This window comes from Somniosus microcephalus, chromosome 1, assembly GCF_052327205.1.
Source record: "Somniosus microcephalus isolate GS21.2 chromosome 1, FLI_Smic_1.0, whole genome shotgun sequence".
In the NCBI taxonomy this organism is placed as follows: Eukaryota; Metazoa; Chordata; class Chondrichthyes; order Squaliformes; family Somniosidae; genus Somniosus; species Somniosus microcephalus.
The window spans coordinates 352652071-352669606 of NC_140987.1; the positions used below are offsets into that span (position 1 = coordinate 352652071).

At 41.4% G+C, this 17536-nt stretch overlaps 1 protein-coding gene across 3 annotated transcripts; it reads right to left on the reverse strand.

Moving 5' to 3' along the window:
* Window positions 1–369: 369 nt before the first annotated feature.
* On the reverse strand, window positions 370–14397 carry LOC147124971 (putative G protein-coupled receptor 174). 3 transcript variants are annotated; one of them, XM_085995464.1, is made up of 3 exons: window positions 13977–14397; window positions 2860–2976; window positions 370–2565 (listed from the first exon to the last, which is right to left on the reverse strand). In XM_085995464.1, the coding sequence occupies exon 3, from the start codon at window positions 1916–1918 to the stop codon at window positions 959–961; it is 960 nt and encodes a 319-aa protein (XP_085851590.1). In that variant the 5' UTR covers window positions 1919–2565; window positions 2860–2976; window positions 13977–14397; the 3' UTR covers window positions 370–958. The 3 variants fall into 3 exon arrangements, with proteins under 3 accessions (XP_085851590.1, XP_085851580.1, XP_085851571.1); XM_085995454.1 differs by lacking the exon at window positions 13977–14397 and adding an exon at window positions 13435–13807; XM_085995445.1 differs by lacking the exon at window positions 13977–14397 and having other exon boundaries at window positions 2860–7480.
* Window positions 14398–17536: the final 3139 nt, after the last annotated feature.

The following is a 17536-nucleotide window of genomic DNA, read 5'->3' on the forward strand; positions in this document are numbered from 1 at the left end:
CTGTAACTTTCTATGATTTTTCTTTTGGTCATTTTTAAGGACCATCAGGTACTTGTGCTGGGTAAAACTGAAAGGAGGAGCAGCAGTTTTTTCTCCTCTGACTTAGCCTCAGTGCCAGTTAACCAGCCGTTCTTTAGAGGAGCCCTTCTTCTCAACTACAAGCAGGTGTTGGAACTGGCAGCTGTTCTGCTTTACTATTTGCATATTGGTTTTGGAACACGGTGTTTGCATTTTTGCAGATTATTTAAATGTTTTCTAATGCAAAACCAGTACGTTGTAATAGAATGCACTGCATCTTAATGGACAGAGATAGTTTAAAGTGTACAAAGAAGAAAACACTTTTAAAAGCTGATTCATTTTAAAAGCTGATTCATTTTATTGGAGTTACCTGGGATCAGATAATTGGTTGAACAACAGTTTATATTTATTTCGGTTTATTACTGTTCTTATCCAGCTGGCTTCCCTTTCTTTGCAGACTTTATAATTAATGTCAAGCTTCATACTAGCCAGCACGTGTTTCCACCTATCGCTTGACATTAATAGGTCAGACTCACTCATAGAGACCATCGTGATTGAAGTGGGAAGTGGAAATGTCACAACGGAACCGAAATGCCACTCTGCAAATCTATTTAAGGCACATCACTGGGCAACAGAAGGATCCCTGCATGTGATCGGCCCTATCTTTATCTTCCAATCCACTCGGCTTTTCTCTGCAAAATTCTCAAAATAGAACACTCGAGACAAGCATTTTTCAACTCTTCACCATTGTAAAGATTCACATTTTTTTTGTAGAAAAAGTACAACATATACAAATACATTATATAAATATGCTAAATAACATTGAAAAATAAAATTTACACCATGGCCTCCGAGGCAGACACAGATGTCCTTTTCATATCGCTATTTCCAATATTGCAAAGAAGCTGAATGTTCAAAACTTTCATCCATTGCAGACTCTTCACCCATATTCCTTGGAGTTGAGCTGAATACCATTATCGCTGATTTCTTGCCGTGACAGTCTTCTCCTGAACTCATCAGTTGTGAAGTAGTATATGACGGGGTCCAGGCAACAGTTCAGGCTGGCTAGACACAGCGCGACTGGGTGGAAGGTGAGTATAAACTTCTTGATGGAACAATTTTCAATGCGCCCCGCTATGGCCAAAAAATGCAAGGGGAAGGTGATGTGATACGGCGCAAAACAAACCAAGAAGACCATGGCGCAGGTTAGCACCATTTTTAAGGCTTTCTTCTTTTCCCCACTGTCTTGCAAGACTGAGGTTTTCTCTCGCAGTGATATGATGGTTTTCCAAGAGCAGATCATGGTAATGACGAGAGGTAGCACAAACCCTGTTAGTTCAGCCAGGGTCACCATGGCAACAGAGGTAGGGATACCAATTTCGATGAGAGGAAGGTCTGCGAAGCAGCTGTTGAAATGTCTGGAACTGTTTTTCGTGTCTATCCTCATGAGTGGGAAGGGCAGGCAAGCGGCGCCCACCATGAGCCACCCTATGATACTCACATAGACATCGTACCTGCGTTTACAGTCATTGTACTTGAAGGGCTGGATCAGAAACAGGCACCGTCGGACACTGATGCAGACCAGGAAGAATATACTGGCGTACATGTTCACATACTTCAGGTAGAAACAAAACATGCACAGAAAGCTGCCAAAAGGCCAGACATGGTTCAGGTAGTAGAAAATCCGGAGCGGTAAAGACAAAACCTGCGCCAAGTCTGCAATGGCCAAGTTAATCATGAATATCACCGCCCTCTTCGTCTCCCTGACATAAGCATGGAACACCCAGAGAGCCAGCACATTCGCTACTAAGCCCGGTATAAATATTATAGCGTACATGATAGCATACAGGAAATCGGTAGTACCTCGGTCATCACTGCAGCTAGATGAATCGTTTGACATTTTCCAATTACCTTCTAACCGAGAATAAACCTGGCTGAGTCTGGAAGAACTGGGAATAAAATTTGAAGAAAATTTCCTGGGATTGAAAAAAAATGTGAAATTCAATGGAACAAATTCTTAAGAAAAAGTTATTTCACAGATATCTGAATGAGTACAGCAGTGCCAAACTTTCAATTTGCTGTGATTTTCTTAACCATTAATTTCGATCTCAGGATTAAACATTAATCCAACGCTAACTTCAGGTTGCAAACATTATTGATGTGTAAGGATTGAAAACCCACGGGTAAAATGGGCACAGTGTTCAAAGGGCGAGGTCCTGACCATCTGCTCGGTGTGAATGTCCTTCAATGTACCCCAGTGTTGTTTAAAGGTGTTTTTCTCCTCCCCAGTTTCCTTCTTGGTAACCTCCTCATGGCATTTCAGGTAATCGCCTTGCGTTTTCTCTCCCTCCGAACGTTCTCACTGGCTGGTTAAGCTCACTTCTGCTTTATGCAGCCAGTACTGTTCTGGAGTGGTGACATCTACAAGCGCGTCCTCTCTGACCCACTCGCATGTGCAGTTAGTTAATGGTTTAGATAAGGGAGCTCTTTAACACATTCAGGTCTCCGCTCGCCATTTCTGCCAAAGGTCTCGCTGAAGCTAGCTTTCTGGAAAATGACAGACAGAAAATAGAGGTTTATCTCAAGTCAAACGACCATTGCTTTATAACAAAAGTATTTTTTGCACCAATGGGTAATAATCCGGCTTGTTTAGTGGAAATATATACACATTACTGGGACAGCAAGAAAGGCTTGAGAATCATGTTCCTTATGTTTGGATATGGATAAACCATTAATTAAATGTCTCCTTTATATATATATATTGTCCACCTTTGATATTCACGGTGAATCTCCCATTCTCTGTGTTCCAATTACCCCCCACTCCAATTAGAAAGAACTTACATTTTTAGGTAACGCCTTTCACCACTGTAGAATGTCCCAAAGCATTTTGCAGGCCAATGAAGTACTTTTAAAGTAAAAAGAGAAAATGATGGAAATACTCAGCAGGTCAGGCAGCATCTGTGGAGAGAGAAAAACAGAGTTAACATTTCAGGTCGATGCTTTCATCAGAACAGGAAGAAGTTAGAGATGTAACAGGTTTTCAGCAGGTGCAGAGGCAGGGAAAGGGGGAGGGGAGGAAAGAACAAAAGGAAAGGTCTGTGATAGGGTGGAAGGCAGGAGAGATTAAATGACAAAAGGGATGATGGTGCAAGGTGAAGGTGGATGGTAATCGGACAAGTAAAGAAACAAAAGTTGGGTTTAGAGTAGCTGTAAATGGCAACAGCAGAATCATTACCAGCACCTGCTGTCTGAAAAAATGAGAGCGATGGTTTTGATCTGAAATTCTTGAACTCAGTGTTGAGTCTGCAATGTTGTAAAGTGGTGCATCTCTAACTTTTTCCTGTTCTGACGAGAGGTCATCGACCTGGAACGTTAACTCTGTTTCTTTCTCCACAGATGCTGCCTGACCTGCTGAGTATTTCCAGCATTTTCTCTTTTTATTTCAGATTTCCAACATCTGCAGTATTTTGCTTAAGTACTTTTGAAGTGTAGTGTTTGTTGTAATGTAGGAAACAGGACAGCCAATTTGCACAGAGCAAACAGCAATGAGATCATGACCAGATAATCTGTTATTTGCAATTGCGAGAAGTCCACTACACAATCAGCTAACACTTGTATCCTGTCTGATGAATCAACTTCAGACCCCATGTTCAGTTTATGCTGGCTTGTATTTTGCACTGGTTTTTACCCTGGTGCTTGGATTATTGCAATACCAAACATGTAGCATCAAAAATTGGACACTCTCGATTATTTTTCACTTTCCATTATCGGTGGGGAGGATTGGGGGGAACCCCTTCCACTATAACGGGTCATTGAGGTTCCACTATAATTTGCATTTGACTGAGTAATTTACAAGCAACTCATTTTGAGAGATTCGCCAACATTTTTTAAATCAAATTTGAATTAAAGCTGTCATGGAAATTATTACCCAGGTGTTTAAAAAAACTAGGGAGATTGCAATCCATATTTGTTTTTGTAACTCTACAAACACTAGTGCATCAGTCACTCCAGAGCTACAGGAAATTCCAATTATCAACAAAACCTACTTAGTATCGACCTGTATTATTGGCCCTGACGTGCATTGTTGTCTCATTTTACTTCTTACTCATGGTAGGATTGCAACCTTGATTTTACAGTGTTGCTCCCTGCTGGCCCTGGGACAATGTCAGAAAAAATAATAATTTACTCTTTATACATAACATTATCACATGAACAATGCTGCATTATTTGGTTACGGTCCTGTCATTTACTTATCGCTAGGGTCTCATTTTGATTGTATTTGTTTTGGCAAGTCTCTGTCTAGGGGCTAATATGTGAGGCATCTGATCTTATAACAATTTTTTTTTATTCGCTTATGGGATCTGGCGTCGCTGTCAAGGCCAGCATTTATTGCCCATCCCTAGTTGCCCTTGAGAAGGTGGTGGTGAGCCGCCTTCTTGAACCGCTGCAGTCCATGTGGCGAAGGTACTCCCACAGTGCTGTTAGGTAAGTTATTGCCTCCAGTTACATAGAATTACATGGATTATTCCGTACAGAAATAGGCCATTTGGCTCACCTATGCCAGTGTTTATGCTCCACGCGAGCCTCTTCCCACTCTAATTACCTCTTCCCATCCTGCCCTGTCCCCCTCTATCCTCTTCCCACTCATTTATGCAACAGGCCTCCCTTTAAATGTGTCATTGCTATCTGCTGCAGCCTTTCCTTGTGGCAGCAAATTCCACATTCTCATCACTCTCTGTGTAAAGAAATTCCTTCTAAATTCTTTATTTGATCTGTTAGTGGCAATCTTATATTTACGCCCACTGGCTCTGGACTGACCCACAAGTGGAAACAGTTTCCCCGCATCAATCCTATCGAACCCTTTCATAAATTTTAAAGACCTCTATCAGGTCTCTTCTTAGTCTTTTTCAGAGAAAAGAGCCCTAGCCTGCTCAATCTTGCTGCCTAATATATATATAAATAGAAGATATATATAATAGTAGACAGCATAATAATAAAAATTATAATCTCATACTTTTCTCATAAAATACTCTTTCCCCTTCCCCCAATCTGTAACTCGATTACAAATTCTGCTGTTAAAAGCAGTCAGATGATTTTACATCATTGAACACGAGCTGCATCTATAAATTAGTTGGGAACTGCATTGCAATTTATCAATGGGAAATCAATGCAGGTAACAAGTAAGCAAATTGTAAAGTTTAATTGCAAATGCAGTGTTTATTGGTTTAGCCAATCCACATCCCATGGAAAGATATTAGTTACAAAGGAGGTTAGTAGCGATAGAGATTGCAAGAACAGATTTATATTGAATAATAATTTACATCTGTGTTCTTTTCCTTCTCAACACTGAAAGAGAAATGGATTTCATATTAATGTGCACCATGTCACAATGCTGTGCCCCTTCCATTTTGTGATTATAATCAAAGCTAACTTATTTTTTGGCTTGTGTGCACTTTCAGTACAGTCGAGGCCCAATTTTTAAGTGAGCTGGAGGATTCTCGCCACTTCCTGGAATTGAGTCCGTTCAACACAAAAGTCTGCTGTCTTTGACTTTTAATGGCTGCTATTGTAAACCGGTCACTACATTACTGAAACTGGGGTGAGTCTGCACCATCCGTATAGATATAACTGCATGTGTCACAATATGAACTGTGTCAGCCAGTGGCTCAGTTGGTAGCACTCTCACCTTGGAATCAGAAGGTTGTGGGTTCACGTCCCACTCTAGAGACTTGAGCACAAAAATCTAAGCTGACACTCCAGTGCAGTACTGAGGGAGTGCTGCACTGTCAGAGGAGCTGCCTTTTGGATGAGATGTTAAACCGAAGCCCCATCTGCTCTCTCAGGTGGATGTAAAAGATCCCATGGCACTATTTCAAAGAAGAGCATGAGATTTATCCCAGTGTCCTGCCCAATATTTATCCCTCAATCAACATGACAAAAACAGATTATCTCGTCATTGTCACATTGCTGTTTGTGGGAGCTTGCTGAACACAAATTAGTTGCAGCATTTCCCACATTACAACAGTGACTATACTCCAAAAGTACTTCATTGGCTGTAAAGCGCTTTGGGGCATCCGGTGGTCGTGAAAGGTGTAATATAAATGCAAGTCTTTAAAGTGAATAGTCCCACACTCTAAATGGCTCAGCACATGGATTGCCACCACAAGTATGTCACAATGTTACTGCTTGCAGTTCACATACAATACACTTGTACTGCAGTTTACAAGAACCCTTGCACAAAGTAGAACTCTGGCCTTAAGTGTCTAGCAAAGACAGGATGTTCACATTTCACACTTTACCCTTAAAACAAAGAGTTATATTTTTCAGAATATTGTTGAATACAAAACTTCTAAAACAAGCTAAGATTATGCATTATAGCTGAACAGTTATTCAGCTCATCAGCTTCCCATGTTGTTTATACCATAAAATGTTGCACTTTCATTTATACGCTACAGACCTAGTTGATGGAATGTGTAGGGAATCAGACTCATCAGGTAACAGATCGGAATATGGACTTAATGAGGCCAGATATCCTAGTTTTAAGTCAGATGCCTTGATTCCAAGTTCAAAACATGCTTCCTTGAATTATTATTTGGAAGTAAAAATTCTTATCTAACTGTAGTTCATTTTCCTTTAATGAAAATGTGTTCAACTTGGAAGTCTGAGGTATAGTGAAAAAGGCAAAACTGCTATTTTAAAAATGAAATACTTTGTTCCGAATAATAGGAGCACTTGGATTTTACAGCACAGAAGGAGGCCATTTGGCCTATCGTGCCTGTGCCGGCTCTTTGGTAGTTATCCAATTAGTCCCACCCTGCTCTTTCCCTGTAGTCCTGTAATTTTTTTCCTTTTCAAGTATATATCGAATTCACTTTTGAAAGTTACCATTGAATGAATCTGCTTCCCCCACCCTTTCAGGCAGTGCATTCCAGATCATTACAACTCGCTGAGTAATAAAAAAACTCATCTCCCCTCTGCTTAAAGGCAACTTTGGAGGCACAACTTCATTGTAACAGGTTAGAATGTTTGTAATAAAAATATAGTCAGAATAGAATAACATATAGTCCTGTTCCCAGAATTGGTTTAAGTGTGTGCCATGTAATGCCCACTGAATTATTCCTTTTCTCTTCCAGACGATGTCATTACCCTGCATAAAAACAAGCATCTGTCATCTTTTATTTACATCTTGTCCACAAGCCCCTTCATTAAACATTGTATTTTTACATCTGCAGGATAACTAATGTCGTCTGTGCTACCCTGTACCCTGCAGACTCTACTCTTCATCTCCAGACTTGAAAACATCAGTTGTATCTTGTACAAGACATTGCTCTTCACTGTTGACACACCTCTCATTCTGATCTTTCTGTTTTCTTTATGGCGATAAGGAATTAACTGAAACTTCAATTTCCTGTTTGTATTATTGTGTTTTTAAAAGGTTAAGAAATGTTTTCTCTATAGTTTAACTGACCTGCGTGACTTATTTCATTACCATAATTGCAAGGGGGGCTCACAATTATACTTTTAAAGCCAGAGCCAAGGTTTAGCTCCTTGACTGTAAACAGTAAAACAACTGAACTGTTGTGAATGGCGACAGAACCTGAGCAAGCTTTGATTCCTTAATAGTCTCTGCAGTGCTCTGCTTGTCTGCTTCACCTCCACAAATCCAGAGAGGCATGAAAAGAGTCAGTTGTGATGCATTCACACAAGCAATTGAACTGGGAGTGAATCACTACCCAAGTTCACTTTCAGTTTGGAGGGTTGACTCATTACTGGAACTTCCAAAAATGCAGCTGAGTTTGTTTGCTTGGAGACAGCTTGATGTTAAGACACATATAATTTAGTAAATTTTTGAACCATTAACATGTTTTCAACATTATCCCCAGAAGAGACAACCATTTGGAGAATGAGCTTAGACATTAAAAAACATTTCTTCTCTAGCTCTGCTTAACTTGGCCCATTGGTATCAACAGTGCTGAAAACTGCTCCAGTTTGAGACCTGCAGTTTGGGTCTGAAACCACCAGGGCCTGGAGATCTAATGGATCTGCCATCAGCCCGGTTGTCCACACTGGGCCCCTGCTCAGCACTCAGGAGGGGTTGTGCAGGACCTCTCTCCGCCAACTGGTCAGGCCTTCAACCCCATCCCAAAACCCGGGGTATGGGGTCATTTTAATATCTAGGGAGGGCGGCATACATCTATGGAGGTGCAACAGAGGTGCCCACCCTGATGATGGGCTGGAAGTTCGAGCCAGCACCCTGCCACTCTGAGGAAGAGAACTCAAGACCCTAACTTTTCCTCCCCTATAGGGAGCAACGGGGCAGCAAATCCAGCCAGGATCGATTACCTTTGTTCTCTTTACATTTATAGGGCCTTTAGCAGGCACACAATGCAACCCAGAATGTGCACTTAGCAAATGTGGCTTCTGCTGGGCTAAACGAGGGGTACTGGGTGGAATTCTGAGGTAGCCTAGGGATGCCCCTAGACACTCACCCAAATTTGGGCTGTCAGTGAAGGAGGGGTGGGCTCACCCACTTCCATTGGGATTTATGACAGAGTGGAAATCCGGCAGTTCCAAATTCCTGCCCCTCTCCCACCTATTCCTCACAGTGTGGGCACAACTTCCAATTTCCACCTCCCCCCCACCAGGAATGTCAGCCCCACACCATTCCAGTGATGCAGAAGCTGGTGCGTGAATGCACCCTTATTATAAAGTGAAGGACTGAAAGGTATGATACTGCCCATAGCCAGTTTGTATCTAACGTGTATCCTGACATTTCTTCTGGGCAGTGATTACGAGGATGGAGCATCAGCCAAATAGTTCTTGAATGTTGGTGGTAACATTGTTTTACCAGCTCCTCACTTCAGCAGCATATTCCCAACAATTGGTATTGAGATGTTGCTCAGTTACTGCTAAGTTTAGGCTGTGCTACAGCTCTGAAAACATATCCTTTTTTGAACAATAATAATATGTAGGTAGGCCATGGGATGAGGACTATGCACGGTGGCATAGTGGTTAGCACTGTTGCCTCACAGCGCCAGGGACCCGGGTTCGAATCCGGCCTCGGGTGACTGTCTGTGTGGAGTTTGCATATTCTCCCCGTGTTTGCGTGGGTTTCCTCCGGGTGCTCCGGTTTCCTCCCACAGTCCAAAGATGTGCGGGTTAGGTTGATTGGCTATGATAAATTGACCCTTAGTGTTAGGGGGATTAAATACGTGGGGTTACAGGGATCGGGTGGGATATGTGTCGGTGCAGGCTCGATGGGCCGAAATGGCCTCTATCTGCACTGTGGGGTTTCTGTGATTCTGTGATTCTGTGAAAACTGATACTTTAAAGGTTTGATTTTTGGTAACATGGTTTCAAGTTTGATGGTCACATGTTGGAACTGAAGCTTCCCCTCCCCCTTTAATTTTCTAATTTATTTTCTTCCCCCCCCCCCCTCCTCTATATCCCCAACATCATGTGCCAATCTCAGATGAGGTAAATGGGCAAATGACCTACATTGATACCTTTGCTAATTTAATTCTGTAATTGTCCAATAATAGATAATAGGTGCAGAAGAGCACCCCAGGGTGACTCATCTGCCAATTGTTCCCCGTCCGTCCCTCGGTTCCAGTATGTAAGTGCCCAATCTTTGCTCTTTACTTACCATTGACAGCATGCCCGAGATCAGAAACTTACTGAACGATGAATCTGATTTTAAGTGTTACTAGCCCAAGCTCCTGGACCGTGATTTGCTTTTCCAGCTCAGTTTACACATTTCCTCTGGTTCTAAAGGTGGTTCACCGGGAACAAGCGGAAGCCAAGCGCAAGGAGCACACGTCAACCCAAGCACCCCACCCACCCGCCCCCTTCAACCACCATCTGCCCCACCTGTGACAGAGACTGTAGGTCCCGCATTGGACTCATCAGTCACCTGCGAACTCATTTTTAATGTGGAAGCAAGTCATCCTCAGTTCCGAGGGACTGCCTAAGAAGAAGAAAGGTGATGCTATCAAATCCTTGAAGGTTTGGAAGTCCATTATGGCTCTATTTAAAACTCCCATCCAACCATCATTGCAACTGTAATACAAAAGCAAAATACTGCGGATGCTGGAAATCTGAAATAAAAACAGAGAATGCTGGAAATACTCAGCAGGTCAGGCAGCATTTGTGGAGAGAGAAACAGAGTTAACGTTTCAGGTCGATGAAGGGTCATTGACCTGAAACGTTAACTCTGTTTCTCTCTCCACAGATGCTGCCTGACCTGCTGAGTATTGCCAGCATTTTCTGTTGTTATTTCATCATTGTAACTGATTGTTTTGTCCCACTGTCCTCTTTAGTTGAAGTCCAACTGATCCGTTTATGTTTACAATCATTCCTTAGCAATAAGTAAGCACATCTACTGCCTGCCAATTGTTGGAATCTGCTTTAACTTAGCTCTAAAATGTTTTTATAGAACCAAATACTTCCAGTGGGAATTTATTATCTTTGATGACCTCCCTGTTCTCTCTCTACTGTTTCCAAGATTGTTCTACTCAACCCAAACTTTATGCACATTAACTCAGTGCTAATCTGACCTTTATACTAATGTACTTTATTTTCTTTTATTCAATCAGATGATGAAGACCTGTCAATCTTGTTCCAAAAGTTATTTTATTAAAGCAGCACTAATGAACCAGATGCATTTGAAAGAATATTAAATATCTGTGGCAGCAATCCTTTATCCATAATCTTTATCTGGGTTGATGATTGTAATGGATATATTCTCTCCTGCTAATCATATTGATATTGATCTTTCTCTTCTAAGCTAGTTCTTTGTTTTTATTTTCTCTATCTTACACTAAATATATCAAAATGAGTCCAATGCTGTATTGATAGCATGGGCTGCAGTGAGTGAACACTGATCTCAGTACTGTGACATTATCAACACGTGGCTCAGGGTATCCACAACAGAAAGGAGAAAGGAGCTGGAAGGGCAGAATATAAAAAGAGAACTTCAACAGGAGAAAAAAACATTAAGAGAAAGTACTCTTTCTGCCCTTGATCTTTCTGCATGATTAGAAGATTCACTTCAGACAAATTGAACATTTTCCTCCACACAGAATCACTGAAACTTTAATATTGTATCTTCCAACCCTTTTTGGTGGAATCTAGTCTTGATTTGACATAGAAACATAGAAGATAGGAGCAGGAGTAGGCCATTCGGCCCCTCGAGCCTGCTCTGCCATTCAATGAGATCATGGCTGATCATCCAAATTCAGTACCCTGTCCCTGCCTTCTCCCCATATCCCTTGATTCCTTTAGCCTTGAGAAATATATCTAACTCCTTCTTGAATATATTTAATGAATTGGCCTCCACTGCCTTCTGTGGTAGAGAATTCCACAGGTTCACCACTCTCTGGGTGAAGAAATTCCTCCTCATCTCTGTCCTAAATGGCTTACCCCTTATCCTCAGACTGTGACCCCTGGTTCTGGACTCCCCGGCCATCGGGAACATCCTTCCTGCATCTAGTCTGTCTAGTCCTGTTAGAATTTTATAAGTTTCAATGAGATCCCCTCTCATTCTTCTAAACTCCAGTGAGTATAAGCCCAATCGACCCAATCTCTCCTCATACGTCATTCCTGCCATCCCAGGTATCAGCCTGGTGAATCTTTGCTGCACTCCCTCCATGGCAAGAACATCCTTCCTCAGATAAGGCATAATTACACTACATCTGTTTAGTAATTGTAAAGAGTTTAAGGTTAGATAAATTCTAACATGAATCGGACTCTTGTTCTGTTGTGTAATTTGTAATCTCTTTGAAACAGTATGATCTAGTGCTGCTCAGACACTTACGTTACCTAAGTGAACGGTATGTCAGGATTATTGTTTTACTGAAGTACAATTTTTTTTGTACATGGGGAAACCTATCCAAACGAGAACAATTAGGAATGAGAGGTCCAGGTGATGTGCTGGTGTTTAGTCAGGTCCCATCCTTCAACCAAGCTTGAACTAGGTTGTCTGCTTCTTACTGTTTAAGTTACATAAGATGAAAGAGTTTTGACCAAAGCTACTTGCGTTCCTTCTTATCAATCTCTGGCTTGAAAGCTCCAATTGTCCCAGCATCCGCAGCATTTTGGGGGAGAGAATTCCAGATTTGTACTACCCTTTGTGTGGAACAATGCTTCCTGATTTCCCTCCTAAATGCCCTAATTTTAATTTTAAGATTACGCGACCTTGTTCTGGATCCCTCACCAGAGGAAATAGTTTCTCTGTATCTACCCTATCGAATCCTTTTAACATTTTAAACACCTGGATCAGATCACCCCTCAATCTTCTATATCCAAAAGAATACAAGCCTAGTCTATGCAACCTGTCCTCATAATTGAACCCTCCAAACCCCAGTATCATCCTGGTGAATCTCCGCTGTGCGGTGCCCAAGCCTGAATACTGTACTCTAGAGGGCTAACCAAGGGTCTAAACAACGGTGCCTTTCAAACATTTATTTTTGTTTAGGGGGGCGGGGTGGCTACAATTATTGGCATGTTCCCAGGGGCCACCCTCTTAACTTCTAAAAGGCAATATCTTCTAACCAAAGGGACCCCGTGCTATCACTGCAAAAAACGTGTTTTGGTAGCACACAGCAGCCGACATAACATGCTAGCTCGGCAACAAATACAAAAAATGCAGATATATCATGATTCCAGGTGTCCCCTAAATCGCAGTGTGAAGTTCCTGAGATCTATGGACCCCCAGTTTGAAAATATAACCCCCCCCCCCACAACCCCTACCAGACACACCAAACTGCTAAAGGATCTGGTTCAACGTGGGTTGATCAAAGCGTTGAAACCTGGTTGCATTTGAATTTCGGGTCAATTTTGATCATTAACCCAATGATCCCACCATCATTTCCTGCTGTAAAGGTAACTTTAATTTCCATCAATTTGATGTAATAAACAGAATATCTCATAAGATCAAGTACTGTATTCTAGATTTTCTCTGGTCTGCGATTAGACAGTAACTATGTCTATCCTCCTGATTTGTGATCCAAGATTCCCCTCTAATCTCGTTTTGACAAACTCGGAGTGACGGCAAAAAAATTCGATTCAGGAGCTGGTCTTGTCGAGTATTTGGTTATTAACGGGGAACTGTCCCTAGCTGGATAGAACTTGACGGATTTCATGGCAAAACGGGGACGCGAAGTTCGCATGAACAGCTAACTGCGCAAAGCACACGCCTTCTTGTGTTGAAAAAAATATTGGTAATTATTAAACCTATAACATGCCAAATTTAGAAAGGAGAAAAGCGACACCACCTCATTGAACATATTATTACAAATGCCAGGCCTTGTTTCAAATACTGTTAGATTGTTCCAAAGCTCGAAATTGGGTAGGTACAAGGTTAGTTGAAGCTTACGCCTCGTTTCCCGCTGTTTACATTGACTAAAAGGCACTTACCTCCTCAGCGAGAGGTGCAGAGAAGTTGTTCAAACCCGAGCCCCGAACTGAAGACTGCAACTGATGTGAAATTCACTCGGGCCAATAACGGGGGCTGAGGTTCTGTTTGGAACGAAGCCTTTAGAGTTGTACATGTTACATTTCCTTTTTTCCACTCGGCTTGTGCGTGCGGTGGTTTTATGTAAATTAAGTCTACCAAGCGGTGGGGGGTTTCATTACCTGCCTTCAGACTAGAGACCGGGCAGTTTCGACGCCGTTCAGTTTTGAGTGTTGAGGCTGCGGGGTGCGCGGTGAAACACGAGCATTCTGGCTGTCAGCGAGCGCATCTCTGCACAGCCCCAGCTCCCCGCCCTTTCGCTTGGAGGTGCGGCTGTATGAACCAGACCGAGCTGTTATGAAGAAGTAAAGGATTTCCTTAAGAGTGGGGGAGAAGAGGAGTGTTGCAAAAATGGAGCGTCACAAAGGCGAGCAGAACCAGACGGGGATGGCGATTTGCAAATAGTGCATCTTAATATCAGAGAGTACAGACATATAGAACTTACCACGGATCAGTCTGTTGGTGGAGCTCCCTCAACTGTGAGCCTCCTCACTCATGTAACGGCATCATCCCCTGGGTGACTTCTCCCAGTATATCATCTCCCCTTACTGCTTGTCACTGTTATATTTTGCGTAATATCTAAGATCGGGGTTCTTCCACCAAATTCGTTTATGGCAGACGGTAAGTCTTTTCAGTACCGTTGCCCTCCTGAACTTTGTGCAGGAATGCGTTCGATTGACAGGTTATTGCCGGGCCGGATAGTTTCACTTTAAACCGACTTGGTAAAAGGTCTTTGCGCAGGCGGATCACCCAAAAAAAATCTTCTCATGTTCTGGCTATTCTTGTTAAACTCCGTAGGAGGTTGAATAATGTATGAGTAATGCCGAGAATCCAAAGGGGGGGGGGGGTTCTTTCCATTTCAAATTAAATATTTTAATGCAATTCTCCATTCAACTCCAATCAACTAAATATTGCCGGATATAACACATTTAGGAAGAAGAAGAACTTGCATTTCTACAGCGTCTTTCACAACCTCAGGACTTCCCAAAGTGCTTTACAGCCAATGAAGTACTTTTGAAGTGTAGTCACTGTTGTAATGTGGGAAACAACAACCAATTTGCACAGCAAGCTCCCACAAACAGCAATGTGAAAATTACCTGATAAACTGTTTTAGTGATGTTGATTGAGGGATAAATATTGGCTAGGACACCGGGGATAACTCCTTGCTCTTGTCCGAAATAGTGCAATAGGATCTTTTACATCCACCTAAGAGAGCAGACCGGACCTCGGTTTAATGTTTCATCCGAAAGACAGAAGGAAGGAAAGGGAAGGCAGGAGGAGAGGTGGAGTAGCTGCACTAGTTAAAGATAACATAATGACGGTAGAAAAAAAGGATGTGACTAGCAATAAGATTGATACAGAATCCATATGTATTGAGTTAAAAGATAAAAAGGGATCCATCACCCTAATAGTGGTATACTATAGACCACCAGATAGGGGAAGGCAATTGGAGGAAGAAATATGTCGGCAACTCTATGAGGTGAGTGGTAGGCATAGAATTCAACTACCCCCAAATAAACTCTCAGGAAGAAGTAATACAAGGAGAAAGGGGAATCAAGTTTTTACAATGTATACAGGGCTTCTTTCTCACTCAGTAGGTAAGAAGTCCAACAAGAAAATAATCACTGCTGGATCTTGTAATGGGTAATGAACCAGTACAGATAGGAGAAGTAAGAGTAGGCGAACATCTTAGTAGTAGTGATCACAACATAATAAGGTTCAAGATTAGGATCGCGAGTGACATAAGTAGGACTAAGGTGATAGATTGGAAAAGAGCAAATTATGAGGAAATGATGGTAGAATTAAAGAAGGTAAACAGGGAGAAGTTATTGACAAAAGAGACAGAAACACAGTGGGAAATCTTTAAAAGGGTAATCAATAGAGTTCAGGAGAAGTGTATTCCACTGAAAACCAAAAACAAGCAAGCTAAATGTGGGGCACTGTGGATGAATAAAGAACTAAAGGGAAAATTGAATCTAAAGAAAAAGACATATAAGAAGTACTTGGATACAAAAGGAGAAGATGTCAAAAGGGAATATGAAGAACTTAGGTGAGAAGTTAAAAAAAAGTATCAAATTACAAAATCAAATTATCAAGAAATACAATAATGAATTAATAAAGCGTTCTATAGACACATAAATAACAAAAGGAAAATTAAAGTAGGGATAGGGCCACTAAAGGATGAGCAAGATAAACTCACAGGTAATGGCAGAGAAACGGCAGAATTATTGAATAACTACTTCACCTCAGCTTTTACTAAAGATAATGGCCCAGATATTCCGATCCCTACAGCTATGTACGCGTTGTGTACCCACCCGTAGGGTCATCAGAAATGCCGGTTTCAGGCATGCACAGCGCATGCGCTGAAAACCGGCATTTCCGATCCTCCGGCTGCCACGGAGAAGGGCCTCTGCGGGCAGATAGTTCCGCTTTCTGAAGACCCTCCGCCCGCAGAAAACCCTTACAATTCTTACGCCTGGTAAAAGCAGGCCTACGATAAGAGTTGAAAAAAGATTTTAAAAAATTGTTTTTCACTGATTTATCATTTAAAAATACTTTTTAAAAGGGTAAGTTTATTTTTAGCCCTGTAAAAAAAGTAATTTTTTTTTTTAATTTAATTTTTGTTTAAAATATTTAATTTATTGTAATTTCAAGTCATTTTAAAAATGTGATTTAAAAAAAATATATTTAAAGTTTTACTATATTTTTGGGGTGATCTCCATTCATATATTTGACAGGTCTTCCTGTCATATGTATGAAGGGAGATTCCCTTCTGTGATTGGCTCCCCATGGCCCACATGATCCCAGGGACACTGCGAACTACATGCATCTTGGGATACGTAGGCCCTGCACACTTCAAGTTTGGAGAGGCCCAGGAGGCATGTGATTGGAAAATATGGGCCAATGAAATAGACACTTCACTAGAGGATGAGCTTAAAAGGGGATATTAATACAGTTAGGATAGAAAGGGAGAAAATAATTGACTAACTAGCAAAGCTAAAAGAGGATAAAACCTTAAGTCTGGAAGGTATGCACCCATGCATACTTTAGGAAACTAAGGAAGAGATAGCAGGGGCACTAATTTATATATATATAAGTCCCATAAACGAGGGGGTAGTGCCAGAGAACTGGCGGACAGCTAATGTTGGTTCTATATACAGAAAGGGAGATTGAACAAAACCCGGGAACCATAGATCAGGCAGCTTAACACCAGTGATAGGAAAGATACTGGAATCTAGACTAAAAGAAGTGATAGAAGAGAAAGAGACGGAAAACACAATAAAAAATGTCAACCTGACAGAATTCTTTCTAGAGGTAACGGAAAAAGTAGACAAGGGTAATGTAGTAAATGCCATACACTTGGATTTTCAAAAGGCCTTTGATTGGGTACCACACGGTAGGCTCATGACAAAGGTTTAGCATGTGGAGTTGGGGGATAAACAGCTGAATGGATAGAAAATTGGCTAAAAATAGAAAGCAGAGAGTAGGAGTAAAGGGTAGTTATTCAGATTGGAGGAAGGTAGAAAGCGGCGTTCCACAAGGATCAGTGCTGGGACCACTGTTATTGATCATTTACATTAATGATTTGGACTGAGGAACAAGTAACTCAGTATCAAAATTTGAAAACTGGGTGCTATAGCTAACACTGAGGAAGAATACAACATAATACAAGAAGATATTAGAAAACTTGCAGATGGGACAGTTAATTGACAAATGAACTTCAACATAGATAAATGTGAGGTGATGCACTTTGGTAGGAAAAACAGAAACATCACCTTCACCTTAGAAAATAAGAAACTGAATGGGGTAGAAGAGCAAAGTGAACAACTCATTAAAAGCAGCTTTGCAGGTCAGCAAAACAATTAAAATGCTAATAAAGCACTGGGATTTACTTCTAGGGGTATAGAATTCAAAAGTAGTGAAGTTATCTTAAACTTGTATAGGACCCTGGTCAGGCAACACTTAGAATACTGAGCACAGTTCTGGTCTCCATTCTATAAAAAG